General features: G+C 42.8%; 1 protein-coding gene across 1 annotated transcript; it reads right to left on the bottom strand.

Annotated features, from left to right (window-relative positions):
- Positions 1 to 97: 97 nt before the first annotated feature.
- On the bottom strand, positions 98 to 22215 carry LOC115197673 (F-box/LRR-repeat protein 20). Its single transcript, XM_029759424.1, has 15 exons — positions 21908 to 22215; positions 16117 to 16178; positions 8847 to 8901; positions 8659 to 8733; positions 7894 to 7988; positions 7701 to 7769; positions 7488 to 7583; positions 6955 to 7081; positions 6421 to 6495; positions 5466 to 5596; positions 5084 to 5144; positions 4083 to 4127; positions 3929 to 3985; positions 3488 to 3700; positions 98 to 3327 (listed from the first exon to the last, which is right to left on the bottom strand). Exons 1-15 carry the CDS (start codon positions 21947 to 21949, stop codon positions 3220 to 3222), a joined length of 1311 nt encoding a protein of 436 aa, XP_029615284.1. The 5' UTR covers positions 21950 to 22215; the 3' UTR covers positions 98 to 3219.
- Between the last annotated feature and the right edge of the window lie 1261 nt (positions 22216 to 23476).

The following is a 23476-nucleotide window of genomic DNA, read 5'->3' as shown; positions in this document are numbered from 1 at the left end:
GACAACGCCTTCATGGAAACACATTCAATATGTTGTATAACATCCATTATACATACCATGGATCCCGGTTCATCCTCACCGACTCATTATTCACTTATTTTACAAATTGCACTGTGTCCAACCCTTCCCCCTGTACAAAGGCTACATTCTGGACATTAGGTAACAAGAACTCGTAATAGAACACAAACCGCATAAGACCAAAACCAAGGACTGCAAGAGGGCTCAAACTTAACTTGGGAAAACACTGAACTCATGACTGAATGCAAAACAAAAAACAGCCCCAACCCAAAACACACCAAACAGAAAGAGTGTGGGGAGGGGTGAGAACGAAATGTAGAAGTCATCAACTTGAACAGAAAAAGGCTAAAAAAAGACTAAACTACAAAAAGAAAAATAGAACAGAGAGAGGAGAGACAGAAAACAGAAAGGTTAAAGTGTGGGTGAGGAGGAAGGATCCAGATGAAAGGCTTTGATACTCATGAACAGGGGTCAAAGTGTTTTGGTAAGGTGGTAGTAGTGGCGTTTTGGGACACATAGCCCTGCACTCCAACATCTGTCAGCAGGCCAGTGTTGTGAGCTCAGCTCACTCCAGGTCAAGATTCTAAACGACTTCCTTGTTCCTATCCAATCCCAGCGGCCCCTCCTCCTCTCATGTCACTGGTTCCAGGCAGAAAGAGGTGGCGTTGCGCTGGTGGCAGGGTCAACTCCAATGGCACCCTCTCCCCTGCAAGGCCTCATGGGAGTTGAAGGGGCATCACTGTCACTGACCAGATCCCGGTGCCTGCTAGCAACACTGGTCATCTCTTTCTACCCATGTGTGGTTCACCAGCTCGCATTCATCAAGAATGTTCATCACCAAGGGGGAAAAAAAGACTAAAAGCAACAAAATGAAAATACAGATACTTTGTTTTCGGTTGGCTTTTTCTTTCCGTCCTCCTGGTCTGTCTGGCATCACAAACTCGCAGTGACGTCAATCTTTTTCATTTTATGCGTTTGTGTCTCTATTCTATATTTTGTTGTTGTTAAGACTAGCTTGCAGGGGCCTGGTTAATTATGTCTCCAAAATGGTTCACTGTCCAAACTACTCCCCATAGCCCCGGAACATTCTCTCTCTCTCTCACACACACACACACACACACACACACACACACACACACACACACACGCACAAAAACACACCTGTGTGTGTACAGTATGTGTTTGGCTTAACATAGTTCATAGTGCGAGACCCATTGACGTAAATCTCTCCTTCACACCATGGTCTGTGGTGTGGTTTAGCTGGCTGCAACGCTGGATTTCCACAGTACTTACATATATTACATTTAAAAAACTAGAATTGTTACATGCAACATTTGGCATCTTCTCAAGTCCCCACGTGTAAGTCTCAACTGGTGTCCTTTTTAGAAAAATATTCACCTTCCTCTTTTTTTTGTACAATGAAGCTTCTGATTGTAACAGAGAAAGGGAGAGGGGGAAAGGGTATTGAGCTGTGTGTGTGTGCGCATTTTCAAGTGTGTGTAGTCATGTGGCAGTAAACTATTAGGTGAGTCATAGAGAAGTGTCATCATTTTGCTGGATAAACTCAGCATATCCCCTAGCAGGCCTGCACTAAGCTGTAGCTACTTTGAGTCTAGATAAGAACTACTACCCACTGTATCTGCACTGTTTGTGTGTGTACGTGTATGTGTATATGTGTGTGTGTGTGTGTGAGTGTGAGAGGGGGGGGGGGGCAGTTTAATGGCTGTTGACACCAGGAAGACACCCTTTTCCACTAGCACTTAAAATTGGGGCCAAATTAGAGCTGGTTCGAACGGAATTCTCAAATTCGAGCCAGCGCAGCCCAGTTTCACAACTGGTGCCAGCGCGATTAGAATTCGGGCTGGTGACGTAGCTAAAAAAAATAAACAAATATTTTAAAAAGTCAGATCACTGCTGGATGCTGCCAACGTTTAGCTAGCTCATCTGGGTGTGTGCGCTGATATCTAGCACATGGACAAGTAGTACTGCAGTAGTCAGACATGACACGAATTACCACCACAGCTGGATCCATACATTTTTGCACTACACAAACCTTTATGACAACAGTCAGCCCTAAAATGCTAGCTACCATTATTAGCTAGCATTTCAGAGTTAAAACAAGCTACTGTAGCTAGCAGGAATTGTAGATGGCCAGGTCGTAGTTACATCCTATTAAACCGGTTGTCTGGTTTGCTTGGTTAGCTAGCTAGCCAATAGCGACGCTAACCGTTTAGCTAGTTAGCAAGCTAAATACATGGCTCTGAGTATGGCTAGCACTGACAGGAGTATGGGTTAAAGTTAGTTAAAGCATTGTGAGGGTGAATTTAAATTCGTCAACATCTTGCCAGTTAGCAACATTAGCGAAGCCGCATATTGGCTACCTAGCAACATGACATCATTTATTCTATTTGGAGGCAGCGGAAACGCAATTTCAGCTAGCCCACCAAGGCCAGCCCAACCTGGCTTGACTTCAAAGTGCCAATGGAAACTGGTCTTTAGTAATAAAAAATAAAAAAACTGGCCTAGCTATAAGTTTGGAGTGGGCATTCTGGTACCAGAGGCTAACAAAGAGCTCCTCACATTGAAGTGCAGTTATGTCTAGAGGTAGCTTGTCAGTCGTTGAAAGATTCTGAGGGCATTTCTACCAAACCAATATCCTCATAGTAACTAGCCATGTTTCTGGTTATCCTCTCAACACCCAGACACACATTGGATGTTAGCTTCTTATCCAAACCTATCTTCCTGATCCTTCAGTAAAAGGTCATACTAGTCCATAGGGAACCTTGTATCCAGTGAGCCCTAGCTTCATGTAGTCCATACAGTGTATCAGGAGCCTAATCTGTAAACAGCAGTGGTTCTATTATGTAATCCTCCCTGTAATGCTGGGTGGTCTTTAGAACATCGGCCTGGGGACAGCAGGGAATGTATTGACGCTCATCTGTGGTGATGTGTGTGTGTGTGTGTGTGTGTGTGGGGGGGGGTTTGTGTGTTTGACAAAGGCTGTTGTGAGTGGGTTTGGGAACGTCGTTGGGAAGGTTCTTCCCAGACCCTGAGGTGGTTGGGCTCTCTCCCTCTCTCTGCGGCACCAATCGGGGGGACACACCAGCATGTATACCCGGAGGCCGGATCGGACCAGGCCGAGCCAGGTTGGGTGGAGGGGCAGATGTTGGGCTGAGGGGGGATGGGGGCGCAGTCTTCGCATCATAGCAGGATACAGCAACGACAGAATCTCTGGCGACTCCCCCCGACCGAGGGGGGTGGGGTGACGGGGGCGAAATACGCGTGCACTTTGATGTTAGGTAGATGGGTCTGGAGAGGAGGAAAGAAAGAGATAAAAAGACAAGTGTTGGTGTAAGGGTCTATACAACCGCATTTAAGAAATGTTCATTAATCTACTGTAATCTATGCGAGTCTGGGTGTCTGTGCACAACGCATAAGCAGCAATGTACGCTGTAGCACCAGTGCCTACCCTTAGTCTCTTAATGCCTGCGCGGGTGATCTGCTGGCAGTCGTAGAGCTCGATGCGGTCCAGGCTGTGGCAGGTCTTCAGGTGCTCCAGCGAGGCGTCCGTGATCAGGGGGCAGTTGTCCAGCTCGATCACCTCCAGCCGGTCGTGGGCACAGGGCCCGCTGCCCAGATGTCTGATGCCATCGTCAGTAATCAGCTCACAGTGAGACAGGCTCTGAGAGAGAGAGACCACAAAAACAACAAGGGAACAGTTTAGAACAGCAATACTACTGCCACCCGACACACTGGGTGTCTTTTGTTATTAACACTATGAGACTGTGGATTATCTAAGAAACAAGTTTTTCTGAAATGTATTTCATAGAATTTCAAGACCTTCCTTAGATTGGAAAAAAAGCATGTTTGAGACAAGCTCCTAGGATAGAAGCCATTAGCTAGTGCTCACCAGAACTTGCAGACGAGGGCAGTGGATGGACAACTGGATAAGTGTGCCGTCCGTGATCTGGGGAGAGACATAAACAAACGTATCCTTCTGGTGGATGGTGCTACAGTGTATGTTAGTGTGTGTGGGAATGTGCGTGTTGTGCAGGCTAGCTCACCTGCACACACTCTTCCAGGTCCATCTTTTCCAGCTCATGACAATTCTGCCAGAAAAACATGTATAAATTAATTAAACAGTAAGACAACACATATACACTACCGTTCAAAAGTTTGCTGGTCTTCTAGGTAGAGTTACAAAGAAAAAGCCATATCTCAGACTGGCCAATAAAGAGAAAAGATTAAGATGGGCAAAAGAACACAGACACAAGGACAGCATCCCAGAGTTGCCTCTTCACTGTTGACGTTGAGACTGGTGATTTGCGGGTTCTATTTAATGAAACTGCCAGCTGAGGACTTGTGAGGCATCTTGTTTCTGAAACTAGACACTAATGTACTTGTCCTCTTGCTCAGTTGTGCACTGGGGCCTCCCACTCTTTCTATTCTGCTTAGAGCCAGTTTGCGCTGTTCTGTGTCGGGAATAGTACACAGCGTTGTACGAGATCTTCAGTTTCTTGGCAATTTCTCACATGGAATAGCCTTCATTTCTCAGAAAAAGAATAGCCTGATGAGTTTCAGAAGTAAGTTATTTCTTTCTGGGCATTTTGAGCCTGTAATCGAACCCATAACAGCTGATGCTCCAGATGCTCAACTAACTAGTCTAAAGAAGGCCAGTTTTATTGCTTCTTTAATCAGAACAACAGTTTTCAGCTGTACTAACATGATTGCAAAAGGGTTTTCTAATGATCAATTAGCCTTTTAAAATGATAAACTTGGATTAGCTAACACAACGTGCCATTGGAACACAGGAGTGATGGTTGCTGATAATGGGCCGCTGTACGCCTATGTAGATATTCCATTAAAAATCAGCAGTTTCCAGCTACAATAGTCATTTACAACATTAACAATGTCTACACTGTATTTTTGATCAATTTGATGTTATTTTAAAATGGAAAAAAAATGCTTTTCTTTTAAAAACAAGGACATTTCTAGGTGACCCCAAACTTTTGAATGGTAGTGTACGTCAGAGGTGTGTGTGACCTGCGTCAGTTTCCACACTCACCCTTGCTAATGTAGTGAAGCCCACATCTGTGAGCTGTGAGCAGCGAGCCACCTCTAATATTCTGAAAGGAGACAGGACATACTGTTATGGTCGAGGGAACTGCTATGTATTGACGTGTCTGAGGAAATACAAGATGGGTTAACTTGGGCACTAACCAGAAAGGAGAGCGGGGTGTATGAGTCGTTAAAGTATGAAGGGTTGTACGGAGTTTCTGGTGGTATTTGGAGTGAACAGGGGTTAGAAGCAGGGATGGGTGGGGGTAGCGTGGATGTGGGTTGGATGAGGTGGGCTTGGTGGGAGGGGGACACCTGAGACCAGTGTGGAGGGGTTGGAGCAGGGGTCGGAGGTGAGGAGGTGGACTAGGAGCAGAGGGAGTACCAACCTGAGGCGCGGGCAGTTCAGTCCCAAGGCGTGGAGGATGGCGTCTGTGATGTTGGCACAACCTGAGACACACAGCGACTGCAGATGGTGACAGCCCCGGCATATAGTAATGAGACCTTCGTCTGTGATCTGCTGCTCAGAGGGAAACAGGCACGGGTCACTAGCAGAACTTCCACGGCATCAAACAGCTATAACGGCATTATCAAAATTAACATAATATTACCATAACTGATGCCGTAGGCTACGAATATCCACCTCAGAACGGGGAATGAGAAGCATATCTTGTTTTGTGATATATTTTCAACTCTTTTCCCTCTATAGTTCTGATCTTACAAGATTGCAGAAAGTTGCGAGGGGGAGCCACACAGAAAGCACAGGTGTAAAAAGAGAGAGGACGAAAAAGAGGTGAGTCTGGCAAAAGATGAGGGAGCTGCTGAAAGATGGGAGACATTGAGAAGGAGACAAGGAAGGAAAGAGGGAGGGAGGGAGGGAGGCATTTGGGGTGTAAACATAACAGGAAGGGAATTTGGAGACACAGATAAAGAGGATGCCAGAGAAACAAATGTGTTGTCTGGGTGGATTTCACACACTATTGGTTATGTAGGTTACATGGCAGGGCAGGCCTCAGTCCACACCAGTCCCTCTACTGCAGGGCAGGATGCAGACTGATTGAGCAGCCTTGTACACAAAAAAGTCCACAAAAGAAAACAGCAGAGAGGTAGGACATGACTCATTTACCTTCCATATGGATGGCCACAACAGCTATTAGAGATTCATCATTTCTCAATGAAAAACCTATTCAGGAGTTACAAGCCCCCAACCCACCACAACAAAGCATTCAGCCCCAAACATGATGGGTGCTGAAATATCAAGCAAGACACCCACTTTATTTTGGAGCTGTGACCAGCAGGTTTTGCTGTTATGTGACCTAAACACTGAAAGAGGTGCTTGCTTACCGAACACGTCTGTAAGTTGAGAGTGACCAGCTCTGGACAGTGTGCACCAATGTGCTTCAGTGCTTCATCCTCCAACTAGTTAATAGGTGGAGACGGAAAGAAGCAGATAGGAGAGAGAGAGAGAGAGAGAGGGTGTCATTTCAAATCCCATTAGCAGTGCCCCAAGGTAACCCCACCAATGAGGTAGCTAGCTAACCCCCTTCTGCAACTAAATGTCCTACCTGCTGTTTGGATCTACCATCCCCATCACACTGCGTGCAATACAAACATTAGCCCTGGTCTCATATCTAGACTAGCTAAGCCCCTCTCCCCTCAGTCAGCCCTTCAGTCTACCTATATCTTACTGCCTCATCCTCCTAGTTACAATGCTAACCTTACGCGATCCATTTGTTCATTTCACCTCCAAGGGTGTCTGAATATCTCTCACATATCCAGTCTGTTCTTCTGTTAATGCACCTTTCTTAGACAGAGGTAGTGACCTTGTGCTTTTTAATGGTCCCATCTCTAGCTGACCCTTTTGTTGCCTTGCCCTACCTGTGTGCAGCCCTTGAGGAAAAGGCCTTTGAGTCCGGGACAGCATCGTACCAAGGCCTGGATGCCATCCTTAGTCACCTGGTCACACCACGAGATATTAAGCTGCTCTAACAGAGGACAGCCCTCACTGCAGGGGAAGAAATGGGTCAGACCACGACACAGATATTAGATACAAATCCAGCAAAACAACAACAAATGTGCCCCATATTTATGCACATCCCCTGAATAACGGAATTACCTGTTCACCCTATGCTTGTACAACAGATGCAACCATCTGCTCTTGCTGAGGAGACTCCCCGGTGTGTGTGTGTGAGTGAGAGTATTGTCGGAGTCCTGGAAAAACCTTGTAGCTCAAAAAAGTCCCAGGATATTTTGAATAGCTTATATTAGTCCTAGAGTCAACAAACTGTCACGGAGCATGAAGAGGGATGACTACAATCAAATCACCAAAAAGGTGAGTGACAAGGTTTTCCCAGGAATGCTGACAGTATGAGTGTGTGTGCAAGAGAGAGGGAGAAAGAGAGACCCCTCACCTAAGTGCTTTGAGTGACAGGTTGGTGATTGAGGTACAGGAGGCGAGGTCCAAGTGCTTGAGCTTGGGACAGAACTTACTGAGGCTATTACATGTGCTGCATGGGAGAGGAGGAGACAAGAGACTTACATATATAATAATGTAACACTTTAGTACATTAGCAAAACATAATTATACTAGACAAACATAATAAGGCATAAATGTCTGCAGACACCTGTCAGTAATCTTGGTGCAGCCATTCAAACTAAGCAGCTCAATATTCCTGCAGTTCTGGGAGAAGGTTCTGTTGAAAAACAAACAGGAACAGACATATTTGCACTGGAGTGTGTGTACTTGCCCTCCAGCTCCCACAATCAATCTCCTCCCCTCACCCTCCTCAGTGCCAAGAGTTCCCAGTCAGTCCTCACCTCAGAGCGCTGTCCCCCACCCCCAGACAGCCCCTCAGACTCAACTTCCTCAGGAATCCCCCACATCGTTTCGAGATGTTCTCCACCACTCGCCCCTGCAACACACGGACACAAACAAACAAACACCTCTCATAAAACATAGATTCATCCCCAGATCATCTTCACTTTCACATACATGCAAAAATCCATGTAGCAGGAGCATAGGGTAGGAGTCTGCCTGTTCAGGCAAAACTCAACCATCTTTGTAAACACTGACTGCTTAACTTGAACCAATTTCACAGAGCCTGTTGAATGTCTGTCTTAATATTGCACTCAAGTCTGGCAAACATGATTATACTTGACCTGGCATTCAGGTCATTCATCATTGATTATGGCAATGTACTAAACTTGTCACGTGTGTGAATACATCAGTCATACATTTCAAATGCCTTTAAATGGTCATCTGTGGTCATCCATACAGTACAATGCATTGATTGTGGTGAACGCACAACATCAATAGTAGTCAACTAAAACGTTCCTTTGGTAGACAACCAACTGCTAAGGTCCTGAATTCAATCTTCGATAATCACGGTATGTGGGTTTAAAGTCAATGTTGTTTGTGTTTATAAAGGTCAAAGCCATGAATGTCCACTTTGATTCGATAAAAGATGGCAAGACAGACAATTTTTATGTTTTTTTATAAATCAATGGCAGGTGAGGATGAGATGGAGAGGATAGGAGAGAGAAGAGGTGAGGAAAAAGAAGGTTTATGCGAGACTTCCTGACCTCAATATCTCTCTGAAAGTCGAAAAGGTCAATCCTCTGCCAATTACTGCCGTCCAGGGCGAGCACATTCCACGACTGAGGGAGAGAGGGGCACAAGGTAAACTTCACTGGTTTCACTATTCTGTCCAACACACAATTTCAAAACACTCACACTGAACCAAATACACACTTCAGAAACACAAACTCACCCGTGAGACCTGGGCACAGCGACAGAGTGTCACCACATCCAGAAAGGAGAAGATTCTGGAACACAGACAGGGATGGTTCAGAACCCCTGGTACCCAGAATCAGAACCAGAGCCCTCTATGTATACAAGGCTCTACCCAGAATCCCAGTTCGACCCTATAATTACATATACAGTGGGGGGGGGAAAGTATTTGATCCCCTGCTGATTTTGTATGTTTGCCCACTTACAAAGAAATGATCAGTCTATAATGTTATAAAACGATTTGCATTTTAATGAGGGAAATAAGTATTTGACCCCTCTGCAAAACATGACTTAGTACTTGGTGGCAAAACCCTTGTTGGCAATCAGAGGTCAGACGTTTCTTGTAGTTGGCCACCAGATTTGCACACATCTCAGGAGGGATTTTGTCCCACTCTTCTTTGCAGATCTTCTCCAAGTCATTAAGGTTTCGAGCCTGACGTTTGGCAACTCGAACCTTCAGCTCCCTCCACAGATTTTCTATGGGATTAAGGTCTGGAGACTGGCTAGGTCACTCCAGGACCTTAATGTGCTTCTTCTTGAGCCACTCTTTTGTTGCCTTGGCCGTGTGTTTTGGGTCATTGCCATGCTGGAATACCCATCCACGACCCATTTCCAATGCCCTGGCTGAGGGAAGGAGGTTCTCACCCAAGATTTGACGGTACATGGCCCCGTCCATCATCCCTTTGATACGGTGAAGTTGTCCTGTCCCCTCAGCAGAAAAACACCCCCAAAGCATAATGTTTCCACCTCCATGTTTGACGGTGGAGATGGTGTTCTTGGGGGTCATAGGCAGCATTCCTCCTCCTCCAAACACGGCGAGTTGAGTTGATGTCAAAGAGCTCCATTTTGGTCTCATCTGACCACAACACTTTCACCAGTTGTCCTCTGGGTCATTCAGATGTTCATTGGCAAACTTCAGACGGGCATGTATATGTATTCTTGAGCAGGGGGACCTTGCGGGCGCTGCAGGATTTCAGTCCTTCACGGTGTAGTGTGTTACCAATTGTTTTCTTGGTGACTATGGTTTCAGCTGCCTTGAGATCATTGACAAGATCCTCCCGTGTAGTTCTGGGCTGATTCCTCACCGTTTTCATGATCAATGCAACTCCACGAGGTGAGATCTTGCATGGAGCCCCAGGCCGAGGGATATTGACAGTTATTTTGTGTTTCTTCCATTTGCGAATAATCGCACCAACTGTTGTCACCTTCTCACCAAGCTGCTTGGCGATGGTCTTGTAGCCCATTCCAGCCTTGTGTAGGTCTATAATCTTGTCCCTGACATCCTTGGAGAGCTCTTTGGTCTTGGCCATGGTGGAGAGTTTGGAATCTGATTGACTGATTGCTTCTGTGGACAGGTGTCTTTTATACAGGTAACATGCTGAGATTAGGAGCACTCCTTTTAAGATTGTGCTCCTAATCTCAGCTCGTCACCTGTATAAAAGACACCTGGGAGCCAGAAATCTTTCTGATTGAGAGGGAGGGTCAAATACTCATTTCCCTCATTAAAATGCAAATCAATTTATAACATTTCTGACATGCGTTTTTTTGGATATTTTTGTTGTTATTCTGTCTCTCACTGTTCAAATAAACCTACCATTAAAATTATAGACTGATCCTTTCTTTGTCAGTGGGCAAATGTACAAAATCAGCAGGGGATCAAATACTTTTTTCCCCCACTGTAGAAAGAACTCTGCTATGTATGCCACTTTATGTTTGATGAGCATGACACTTACGATTGTGTTATTGTGTGGGTGAATTTATGTTAACTCTAGTATGGTTATCGTGTTTGAAGGATAGATAAATGTTTACTTTTGCAGAGAGATTGTGTGGTGGGGCATTACACACATACACACACACAAAACGTTAAAAACACCTCTTTCCATGACAGACTGACCATGTGAATCCAGGTGAAAGCTATGATCCCTCATTTGTCACTCGTTAAATCCACTTCAAATCAGTGTAGATGAAGGGGAGGAGACAGGTTAAAGAAGGATGAGACAACTGAGAATGTGTGCCATTCAGAGGGTGTATGGGCAAGACAAAAAAGGTAGGTGCCTTTGAACAGACTATGGCAGTAGGTGCCAGGAGCACCGGTTTGTGTCGAGAACTGTAATGCTGCTGGGTTTTTCACGCTCAACAGTTTCCTGTGTGTATCAACAATAGTCCACCACCCAACTTGACAACTGTGGGAAGCACTGGAGTCAACATGGGCCAGCATCGCTGTGGAACGCTTTCGACACCTTGTAGAGTCCATGCCCCGAAGAATTGAGGCTGTTCTGAGGGCAAAAAGGGGGGTGCAACTAAATATTAAGAAGGTGTTCCTAATGTTTGGTATACTCAGTGTGTGTACAATACCAGTCAAAAGTTAGAATAATAGAAGACATCAAAACTATGAAATAACACAAATGGAATCATGTAGTAACCAACACATTTTTATTTTAGATTCTTCAAAGCAGCCACCCTTTGCCTTGATGACAGTTTTGCACACTCTTGGCATTCTCTCAACCAGCTTCACCTGGAATGCTTATCCAACAGTCTTGAAGGAGTTCCACATATGCTGAGCACTTGTTGGCTGCTTTACCTTCATTCTGCGGTCCAACTCATCCCAAACCATCTCAATTGGGTTGAGATCGGGTGATTGTGGAGGACAGGTCACCTGATGCAGCACTACATCACTCTCCTTGGTCAAATAGCCCTTACACAACCTGGAGATATAGTGGGTCATTGTCCTGTTGAAAAATAAATGAAGCGCAAACTAGATGGGATGGCGTGTCGCTGCAGAATGCTGAATGCTGGTTAAGTGTGCCTTGAATTCTAAATAGTGTCACCAGCAAAGCACCCACACAACTCCTCCTCCATGCTTCACGGTGGGAACCACACACGCAGAGATCATTCGTTCACCTACTGTTTCTCACAAAGACACAGCGGTTGGAACCAAACATCTCAAATTTGGACTCATCAGAGCAAAGGACAGATTTCCACCGGTCGAATGTCCTTTGCTTGTGTTTCTTGGCCCAAGCAAGTCTCTTATTATTAGTGTCCTTTAGTAGTGATTTCGTTGCAGCAATTCAACCATAAAAGCCTGATTCATGCAGTCTCTTCTGAACAGTTGATGATGAGATGTGTCTTACTTGAACTCTGTAAAACATTTATTTGGGCTGCAATTTCTGATGCTGGTAACTAATGAACGTATCCTCTGCAGCAGAGGTAACTCTGGGTCTTCTTTTCCTGTGGTGGTCCTAATGAGGGCCAGTTTCGTCAAAGTGCTTGACGGTTTTTGCGACTGCACATGAAGAAACGTTCAAAGTTTTTGAAATGTTCCGCTTTGACTGACCTTCATGTCTTAAAGTAATGATGGACTGTCGTTTCTCTTTGCTTATTTGAGCTGTTCTTGCAATAATACGGACTTGGTCTTTTACCAAATAGGGCTATCTTCTGTATACCACCCCTACCTTGTCACAACACAACTGATTGGCTCAAACGCATTATGAAGGAAAGAAATTCCACAAATTAACAAGGCACACCTGTTAATTGAAATGCATTCCAGGTGACCAACTCATGAAACTTGTTTGAGAGAATGCCAAGAGTGTGTAAAGCTGTCGTCAAGGCAAAGGGTGGCTACGTTAAAGAATCTCAAATATATGTTAATTTGTTTAACACTTTTTTGGTTACTACATGATTCCATGTGTTATTTCATAGTTTTGATGTCTTCACTATTATTCTAGAATGTAGAAAATAGTAATAATAAAGAAAAACCCGGGAATGAGTAGGTGTGTCCAAACTTTTGACTGGTACTGCATGTTCAATTGAAGTCGGAAGTTTACATACACCTTAGCCAAATACATTTAAACTCTTTTTTCACAATTCGCTGTTTTAGGTCAGTTAGGATCACCACTTTATTTTGAGAATGTGGAATGTCAGAATAATAGTAGAGTGATTTATTTCAGCTTTTATTTCTTTCATCACATTACCAGTGGGTCAGAAGTTTACATACACTGAATTAGTATTTGGTAGCATTGCCTTTAAATTGTTTAACTTGGGTCAAACGTTCCGGGTAGCCTTCCACAAGCTTCCCACAATAAGTTGGGTGAATTTTGGCAGATTCCTCCTGACAGAGCTGGTGTAACTGAGTCAGGTTTGTAGGCCTCCTTGCTTGCACACACTTTTTCCAGTTCTGTCCACAAATGTTCTATAGGTTTGAGGTCTGGGCTTTGTGATGGCCACTCCAATACCTTGACTTTGTTGTTCTTAAGCCATTTTGCCACAACTTGGAAGTATGCTTGGGGTCATTGTCCATTTGGAAGACCCATTTGTGACCAAGCTTTAACTTCCTGACTGATGTCTTGAGATATTGCTTCAATATATTCACATAATTTTCCGTCCTCATGATGACATCTATTTTGTGAAGTGCACCAGTCCCTCCTGCAGCAAAGCACCCCCACGCTTCACGGTTAAGATGGTGTTCTTTGGCTTGCAAAAACCTCCCCCTTTTTACTCTAAACATAATGATGGTCATTATGGCCAAACAGTTCTGTTTGTTTCATCAGAGCAGAGGACATTTCTCCAAAAAGTACAATCTTTGTCCCCATGTGCAGTTACAAACCGTAGTCTGGATTTTTTATGGCGGTTTTGGAGCAGTGGCTTCTTCCTCGATGAGCGGCCTTTCAGGTTGTCGATATAGGACTCGTTTTACTGTGGGTATAGATACTTTTGTACCCGTTTCCTCCAGCATCTTCACAAGGTCCTTTGCTGTTGTTTTGGGATTGATTTGCACTTTTCGCACCAAAGTACATTCATCTCTAGGAGACAGAACACGTCTCCTTCCTGAGCGGTATGAGGGCTGCGTGGTCCCATGGTGTTTATACTTGCGTACTATTGTTTGTACAGATGAACGTGGTACCTTCAGGCATTTGGAAATTGCTCCCAAAAATGAACCAGTCTTGTGGAAGTCTACAATTTTTTTTGAGGTCTTAGCTGATATCTTTTGATTTTCCCATGTCGTCAAGCAGAGGCAGTGAGTTTGAAGGTAGGCCTTGAAATACATCCACAGGTACACCTCCAATTGACTCAGATGATGTCAATTAGCCTACCAGAAGCTTCTAAAGCCATGACATCATTTTCTGGAATTTTCCAAGCTGTTTAAAGGCATAGTCAACTTAGTATGTAAACTTCTGACCCACTGGAATTGTGATACAGTTCATTATAAGTGAAATAATCTGTCTGTAAACAATTGTTGGAAACATTACTTTTGTCCTAACCAACTTCCCAAAACTATAGTTAGTTAACAAGAAATTTGTGGTGGTTGAAAAACAAGTTAATGACTCCAACCTAAGTGTATGTAAACTTCAACTGTATGTATGTATGTAGTGTACCAGTGTCTTCAGAAAGTATTCATACCCCTTGACTTTTTCCACATTGTTGTGTTACAGACAGATTTCAACATTTATTAAACTCTCATTTACTAAAGTATTCACACCTCTGAGTCATTATTTGTTGAAGCACCTTTTACAGCAATTGCAGCTGTGAATCTTCAGGTCTTGCCATAGATTTTCAAGTAGATTTAAGTCAAACTGTCTTTTTGGTAAGCAACTCCAGTGTAGATTTGGCCTCGTGTTTTAGGTTATTATCCTGCAGAAAGGTGAATTCATCCAGGATTTTGCCTTTGCTTAGCTACATTCCGTTAATTTTTTTATCCTGAAAAACTCCCCAGACCTTAACGATTACAAGCACACCCATAACATGATGCAGCCACCACTATGCTTGAAAATATGTAGTGGTACTCCGTAACATATTGGCCCCAAAAATAACACAGTATTCCAGACAAAGTTAATTATAATTTTTGCATTATTGTTGCAAACAGGATGCATGTTTGTTTTCAAATATTTGAATTCTGTACAGGCTTCCTTCTTTTCACTATCAATTAGGTTAGTATTGTGGAGTAACTACAATGCTGTTGATTCATCCTCAGTTCTCCCATCACAGCCATTAAACTCTTTAACAGTTTTAAAGTCACCACAGGCCTCATGGTGAAATTCCTGAGCAGTTTCCTTCCTCTCTGGCAACTGAGTTAGGAAGGTCACCTGTATCTTTGTAGTGACTGGGTGAATTGATACAGCATCCAAAGTGTAATTACCATGCTCAAAGGGATATTCAATGTCTGCTTTTTTAAATTCTTTACCCATCTACCAATAGGTAGCCTTCTTTGCGAGGCATTGGAAAACCTCTGGTCTTTGTGGTTGAATCTGTGTTTGAAATTCAGTGCTCAACTGGAGGACCTTACAGATAATTGTATGTGTGGGGTACAGAGATGAGGTAGTCATTCAAAAACTATTATTGCACACAGAGTGAGTCCATGCAACGTATGCCACTCGTTAAGACATTTTTTACTCCTGAACTTATTTAGGCTTGCCATAACAAAGGGGTTGAATACTTAGAGTCAAGACATTTCAGCTTTTCATTTTTATTACATTTGTAAACATTTCAGAAAACAATTCCACTTTGACATTATTAGTATGTAGGCCAGTGAACAAAAAAATTGAAATGTTACACATTTTTAAATTCAGGTTGTAACACAAAATGTGGAAGAAGTCAGAAGTTGTCTATGCCCTTCGAGAATAGGTATGTATGTGTGATGGATTCATATGTAACACATTGCACTCTGCAGCCCAGTGTGATGTAGGGGGAGTATAATGTTGTAATTGGCCTCGGCAAGCCTGCCCCTAACCCAAAAGCCCTAGTAAATCAGAGCTCAGTCTGTGGCCCCCGCACCTTCAGCACACCCCCCACCGTCAGCACCTCTATCCCAGACCGTTCTGCTGGTGAGACCCAGGCTTGAGTTATGGCCTCCATTTTCTGTTTGCTCAAGGGCTTTTACTTTTTTTGTTTTGCTTAATTGATTTGAATGTTTTATAGCCCAGACCATCTGTGTTTAATTAGTTTTAGCATTGGGGGAGGGGAAATTGGGGCAAGTGGGATGGGGCGCATGAGGGAGAGTGGCAGCTGGCAGTTGGTCGGTGATGTTGACCAAACCACTAGAGCCCCAGTATAGTGACCCTTCGTTTCTAAGGTGGCTCATGGTTAAGTGTCACGATGTAACCTCCCAAATTGTCAGTGGCTGTGTTGTGTGGAGCAGGTGGATGAGTATACATGGCTGTGTTTTGGGCAGGTTAAGATGTTTGATGGCGTTGAGCATGTGGCATGCCATATTCTGTGTGTGCATACGGCCCAGTCATTGGAAAGCCCTCGCTCACCGTAGCAACAGCTCCTTGGGCAGCTTCTTATTGATGACGGCCTCGTCGCTGTTTGAGAACATCTGTGAGGAAGAGAAGAAGAAGATCGTGTTAACTTCCTCTGGCTCCGTCGCTCACAGCAGGACTGGCCTAGACTTCCTCTATTCTCTCTGCCCCACCCCAAGGAAAGCTCCAGCATATAACCAATGATAAACGATCACTGTCTCATCAGTAGATAGGTTCAATGTCAAAGCTTGATGGGAGAAAGGGGATGATACAGTGAGTGCGGTGGAGATAGAGATGAAGGGAGACATTTTCTGTCTCCTAATCAAACCCGGTGTGAAATGTCTCTTGCTTCCTTTCTTCCTGTCTGATCATCTCACTGTTTTCTTGCTTCCTATGTTTATGTTGTAATGTCTGAACAGTGACTACAGAAGAGGTGTTTTAACACACCCACAAACAGAGAATTAGGATCCATGAGATATTCAGTCCCTCGATACACTGAAAGATGATGTCATGGAAAATAGTATCCGACTCTAGTTTGCAGAGTTTCCATATTTAGGAGCAAGCCTACATTTGTCCAGGTATGAAGCACTTAATGGGTAAGTCAATTGCATTCATCTTTCCTGGGGCCACCCATACAACATTGGTTGTATGACTAAGGCTGCATTTACACAAGCAGCCCAATTCTGATATTCTTTTTCTCATGTCTTACTCATGTCTTTCGACCAATCAGATCAGCTCTGAAAAAGATACGTGAAAAGATCTGATGTGATTGGTCAAAAACACCAATTAGTGGAACAAATATGTTAGTTGGCCTGTCTGTGTAAGTGCAGCCTAAGTTGCTTTGGATAACTTTGATCTGCTAAATGGCATATTATTTTTTAAATTATTCATGGAGGAGTATTGTAGTCAGAATAGGACCTGTCAAATGCAGTAATGCTGAACCATACTGGTGGTCGATGTAATGACAAAGATATCAAGCATAAACAGGAATATACTTCATCCATTGTAAAGACTAGAGCAACTTTGTGACAAAGTCAACATGAGTCTACTGTTAGTCTGACCTCCAATATATGGATATTTCGAATGTGAATCTATGATTTATTTTCTGTTAACTTATAATAAAAATTCAGGGGACACACTTGGTCAATAGTACATTAAGCCTGTCCTATGATCCCTGTTTACCTTCACACTGAGAGAGCAGGAAAGGACAGGCATTTCGCTTTTGGGGCAAATTCACTCTGACAGCTTGCCTTTCAGAGAACTACTCAACAGGTAAAATAACCCACAGCCTTTTCCAAAATAACCAGATGCGCATGGTCTGGGGAATATAGGCTACATTGTTTTTCCTTTGTGGTGTAACATTGTGATTGTTTGCAGGGCCACAGTAGTTATTGGTCATTTCCATGTAAAAAGTACCCAAGAGCACCAACATGTGAAGTTGATAGGAGCATATCAAATCTGGTGTCAAATGAAAGCTAAGACTATATTTTTGAGAAATGAAGGCATACACACATTTTTAAACAATTTTCCATCCTAAACATTTCAGAATAAGTAAAGGCTTTGATTTCGGGCCAAACAGATGGAAAAGGGGTCTTAGAAAACATCTACCAGAAAAAGTATTTTAAAAAAGGTATTAGTAATACATAAAAACACAATAATGCTTAAGTAAATAAAGACCCCTGCCAACTAATAAACATGTTTCGTTTTGTATAACTTGTTTTTGCCTTGTGTAAGTTTAAGAAACATTGCCTTGTGCCTTGAAATTCCTTTACCAAAAACCCACATATCTTTAAGTAACAAGTAAAGGTAGACCTATCAATAAGTTACTGTTTTTACAGATATACATTTTGTTAATTCATTATTAAGTGATTAAACCCCCCCCTAAAAAAATGCAATTGGTAAGTGATTTTCTGCAATTGAATTGGCTACAATGGTAAACTATACTCTACCGAACTTTACTGTTCTGTTCTTCACTGAGCTCTATAGTGCTGTACTGTACTTTGAACGTTCAAGCTTGTGAAACAGAGGTCTATGATTGGTTTGGATTTGGTCCGGTCCAACCAAATTTGGTCTTGTTTGGGGGGGGGGGGGGGGGGGGCAGAGCTCATTAAAATAATAGCCAGTGTGTACAATAATACCCAAAACATGCAGAGGAGGATATTACATATTTATACCTTTGTGTACCTATTTAGGATACATAACTATGAAGAGAATGACATTCATATCCATAACTATGCATTTCTGTGTAGTACAGATCAGGGACCCATGATGAAATTCTGTTACCGCAATTCCGTTAATTGCTGTAGTTTAATAATCAAAAGACATTTTTCAAAGTCAATGTGTCATGTCATAGCTGACATTGCATTCTGTCTGCAGACATTGTTGAATCTTAATTTGGAGCAGATGTTTAGAGTTTCTGGAAAACGTTGACACAGGGAGATTTTACGAAATTCTGTTACCAAACTTTGCATCTGCACAGTTCTTCCAGTAAATGTGTTATTGTAAAATGTTCAGTGTAAATTGCTTTCAAAAGTATTCCTTGTGCATAGGCTTGTTAAACTTTGAAATCAATGGTTTTTGTTGGGCATACATTTTAAGTGAAAAATCTGAGTCAACGCAATTCCGTTACCGTGGAACTGCCCTTATGGTTTGAGTATGTTATCTCACACATTATTAAAGTACCTTTTCTTGAATGGTGAGAAATACTCTTCCATGTGATATATCCTATTGTACAGTGCATTCAGAAAGTATTCAAACCCCTTGACTTTCTCCACATTGTTACATTACAGCCTTATTCTAAAAATTTATTAAATTGTTCCCCCCCTCAATATCCACACAATACCCCATGACAATGCAAAAAGTTTTCAGATCCATTACTCAGTACTTTGTTGAAGCACCTTTGGCAGCGATTACAGCCTTGAGTGTTCTTGGGTATGACGCTACAAGCTTGGCACACCTGTATTTTGGGAGTTTCTCCCATTCTTCTCTGCAGATCCTCTCAAGCTCTTTCAAGTTGGATGGGGAGCGTCGCTGCACAGCTATTTTCACGTCTCTCCAGAGATGTTCGATCGGGTTAAAGTGTGGGCTCTGACTGGGCCACTCAAGGACATTCAGAGACTTGTCCCGAAGCCACTCCTGCATTGTGTTGGCTGTGTACTTAAGGTAGTTGTCCTGTTGGAAGGTGACCCTTCGCCCCAGTCTGGGGTCCTGAGGGCTCTGGAGCAGGTTTTCATCAAGGATCTCTGTACTTTGCAACGTTCATCTTTTCCTCAATCCTGACTAGTCTCAGTCCCTGCCTCTGAAAAACATCCCACAGTATGATGCTGCCACCACCTTGCTTCACCATAGGGATGGTACCAGGTTTCCTCCAGATGTGACGCTTGGCATTCAGTCCAAAGAGTTCAATCTTGGTTTCATCAGACCAGATAATCTTGTTCCTCATGGTCAGAGTCCTTTAGGTCCCTTTTAGCAAACTCCAAGTGGGCTGTCATGTGCCTTTTACTGAGGAGTGGCTTACATCTGGCCACTCTACCATAAAGGCCTGATTGGTGGAGTGCTGCAGAGATGGTTGTCCTTCTGGAAGGTTCTCCCATCTCCACAGACAAACTCTGGAGCTCTGTCTTTCTCCCCAGATTGCTCAGTTTGGCCAGGTGGCCAGTTCTAGAAAGAGTCTTGGTGGTTCTAAACTTCTTTCATTTAAGAATGGAGGCCACCGTGTTCTTGGAGACCTTCAATGCTCCCGAAAAGTTTTGGTACCCTTCCCCAGATCTGTGCCTCGACACAATCCTGTCTCGGCGCTCTACGAACAATTCCTATCTCATGGCTTGGTTTTTGCTCTGACATGCACTGTCAACTATGGGACCTTATATAGACAGGTGTGTGCCTTTCCAAATCATGTCCAATCAATTGAATTTACCACAGGTGGACTCCAATCAAGTTGTAGAAACATCAAGGATGATCAATGGAAACAGGATGCTCCTGGGCTAAATTTTGAGTCTCACAGCAAAGGGCCTGAATACTTGTGTAAATAAGGTTTCTGTTTTTGTTTATTTATAAATTTGCAAACATTTCTGAAAACCTGTTTTCACTTTGTCATTATTGGGTATTGTGTGTTGGTTGATGAGGATATATATATTTTTCATCCATTTTAGAATAAGGCTGAAACGTAACAAAATGTGGAAAAAGTCAAGAGGTCTGAACACTTTCCAAATGCACTGTATATCAAATGGTTTGAAATAAGACTAAATCATGTTTGAATCTCCAATCATACTATTTAGGACGTTTTTAAATAACTTGGATCCTTTCCCATCATGATAGGTTAATGTACAAATTGTTCACTTTTCTCTACCATTTCAATATGATATCTAGATATGAATGACTTTCTATTTGTTAAATAACTGACTGTGTGGTCTAAAAACGTTGAAATAGAATGTTCAGAATACAAGACACAATTCAAAGCCAATGGGTTAAAATTCTCTCATAACATTTTTGTCTCTGGTCTATGAAAAACTGTTTGAAATGCTCAAGACTTAAGGGATATGTGTTGCCTTGCCTTGGTTACAGTACATGAACTGAGCTCACTGACTGATTCACACTAAGAATCGCTGAAGACAACACACCTCATCCCTTTAGAAACTAAATGCGCACAACACAAAAATTGTTTCTCTCTCCAACTGTAGCGTTTCAATCAACAACACTAGGCCTCTTGACAATATTCAATATGTTGATCCATTAAAAAAAAAAAAAAAACAGGGGCGTGACTAAGAATAGGCCTGACCATAAATGCAACACAATTTCAATTCTACTCTCCAAACCGTTAAAGTCCATTGTTATTGGCTAATAAACTACAGATCACGTATCTGCCGCAGATGTCAGCTTGTCAGGCCAGACTGTACGGCCTGAATCTTCTGAGTCGTCAGCTGTTGCACTTTAAAAATAAATAAAACCACAAATCCCACGCCGCCTAGATGAGGATTAAACAACACAGAGTGCTCAGGGTAGACAGGCCAATGTCACGGTGTGAACACAGACGAACGGCATTTGTTAATGAGACTGTATTTATCCAAAGCCATATTTCACATTTGGTGCATTCTTTATCGCTGCGTATAAAGAGACGAAAACTTTGCCACAACGTTGAATAACGATCGCTTGCATTAAAAAAAACATGGGGCTTCTGTTGACATCTAGGGAAATCGTAGCCTGTATGATTTGAGAAACAGACATATTGTTGTATTTGCTGTTGATATTCAGAGTGTGGTGGTGGACTAGCCGAGTCGTGGCCGAGCGAATGGCCCATCTGTAGCAGAATCAACCCGCAGCGGCCATGAGTCTACACAACAGAACCATAGCTGATCAAAGACAACATTCCAATTCTCCAACTCTGTGAAATAACTCAGTCACTCAGTAGGATGAAGTAGGCCCGAATATCACATTTTATGTTTATAAAACGATGGGAAATGTAGGGCTTAGTATCAGTGTGAATCCTAAAAGTCTGTATTTGTGCCATTGTCTTTGTTTTGACCGCACAAAGAGAAAGCTCTGATAGGCTCCACAATTGTTAAAATCAACCTTGAAAGCTTTATAAAACAAATTGTGTAACTATAATCCAATTTAATAATTGTACATTCTGGTAGGCTATTGAAGAAATCAAAATGTTGTCGTTAGTTGAAGACAACATGTTTGCCCTAATCCAAACATTGACTGCGGAAGCTGCATCCGTGCGCAACCATGGACGCAGTTTTAACAAACACCATAACACCAATCAAAAATAATTGTAATCTATCAATCGCATATATTAGAAACTCACCTCAAACCGGCTCCGCGAAACACCATTAACCTCCTTCCCCATCTCGGACGGTGGTTTACCCGACTCGATCAGGGGGATAAGTAATTCGGTGTTAAAATTACAGTAACGTGTAGATATCGGCGCTCGTCTTGCAAACCCCAGTCCAAAGCTACCATGCTACCGTTGTTTCGGCAGCTGCGACGGCGGATTTCATCGTTTTTTCGGTTTGTAACACAATTGCAATAGCCTACCTCTCGACAGCTGCCCCAGCCAACAACCCGAACTCTTATATCTCCGCTCACTAGTTCGCCCTCCCCTCCACCGTTCCCCCTTTATATGTGAACACTGCTTTTAGCATTAGCCTTCTTTATTATGGACACAAATAATGACATTTGATAATAACCCTGGACGAAGTATAGGCTTCATGCATTTTTCATCAGGGCAATATTCTGCCATAATTTAGAATTCTATAGAATTAGGCCTTGCCTATTTCTCCCTTTAGCCTAGGCCCTGCCTACATCATTGAGCTATGGGATATCAAAACATTAACCTTAAATAACTGTGATATAAAGAAGAACACTATGAAATAGCAGTTTATTGGTAGTCCTACTGTAAATGCTATTGTGCTGTCCAGTTGTCATTGGAGCCATGTGAGGCCTAGTTTTGGACAGGAGCGTAACCTACCTGCGATTTGTTCTGTACTGTTTTTGTGTGTTGTCTTTCATGCAGGATAAAGGGCATAATGATGTTGGATAAATAAAGATTACATACATAATATCATCACCTTGTGCATAGACCTACTTTGTGTGTATCCACATAAATGGTCATAATATTGTAGGCATATCTTTATTTAAAAAATAATGCACTGTGGTGTCCATTATTTCCCATTATGAAACGTATATAACTTCAATAGCCACTGACAAAACAATGGACAACATTCTGAAACTGCCAATCTGATGAACGAATTGATACATTGTAACTTTGTTGTTGCTGTTTGGGGAAAGAGCACTTCCGCTTTGGACTGATTCCAGCTCGCAAGAAACCAATCAAGACACATATACGTGACTTGTCATCCGATGTCATTATAGCGGGAAAAGGTGCATGTAAACAGGGTGTAGAAATCCATGCTGAGCCATTGTACTTTAAATCATGTTGCAGTTCTTTCTGGATTCATATTGTCGACTCACACAGTATAAGGAAAACAACATGATTACACATAATGTCTTTATAACAGAGGGAATATACTTTGGCTATAATTTCCAACGTCGCATGCACATACGTCCAGCTGGTAACGTCATATATCCGGGACATGTGCCGCGTTCAAACCAACTGGGAACTCGGAAATCTCCGACTTCCGACTAGTGCATCAAAACAACTGGGAACTCCGAAATAAAAGTATGTCTGACTGGAACAAACCCATTTGATCAATCATCCAACTAAGGAACTCGGGCCTCTTTCTAGAGCTCTGACTTTCCAACCTGAAGAAAACAAACGTCATGATTTGCCTTCATATTTTTCCGGGTTCCAAGTGGTTTTGAACACAGCAATGGACAAGCGTAGTTGGTCGAGAAATGGCAGGCTGGTCTCCTA

Source organism: Salmo trutta, chromosome 1 (genome assembly GCF_901001165.1).
Source record: "Salmo trutta chromosome 1, fSalTru1.1, whole genome shotgun sequence".
NCBI lineage: Eukaryota > Metazoa > Chordata > Actinopteri > Salmoniformes > Salmonidae > Salmo > Salmo trutta.
This window is presented reverse-complemented; position numbering and strand designations above follow the sequence as displayed.

Coding starts and splice junctions, on each gene's coding strand:
- LOC115197673 (XM_029759424.1), bottom strand. CDS start 21,949: ATGGGGAAGGAGGTTAATGGTGTTTCGCGGAGCCGGTTTGAG. Junction 8,734..8,846: donor GCTGTGCCCAGGTCTCACGG/GTGAGTTTGTGT, acceptor TCTCTCCCTCAG/TCGTGGAATGTGCTCGCCCT. Junction 3,328..3,487: donor CAGGCATTAAGAGACTAAGG/GTAGGCACTGGT, acceptor CCTCCTCTCCAG/ACCCATCTACCTAACATCAA.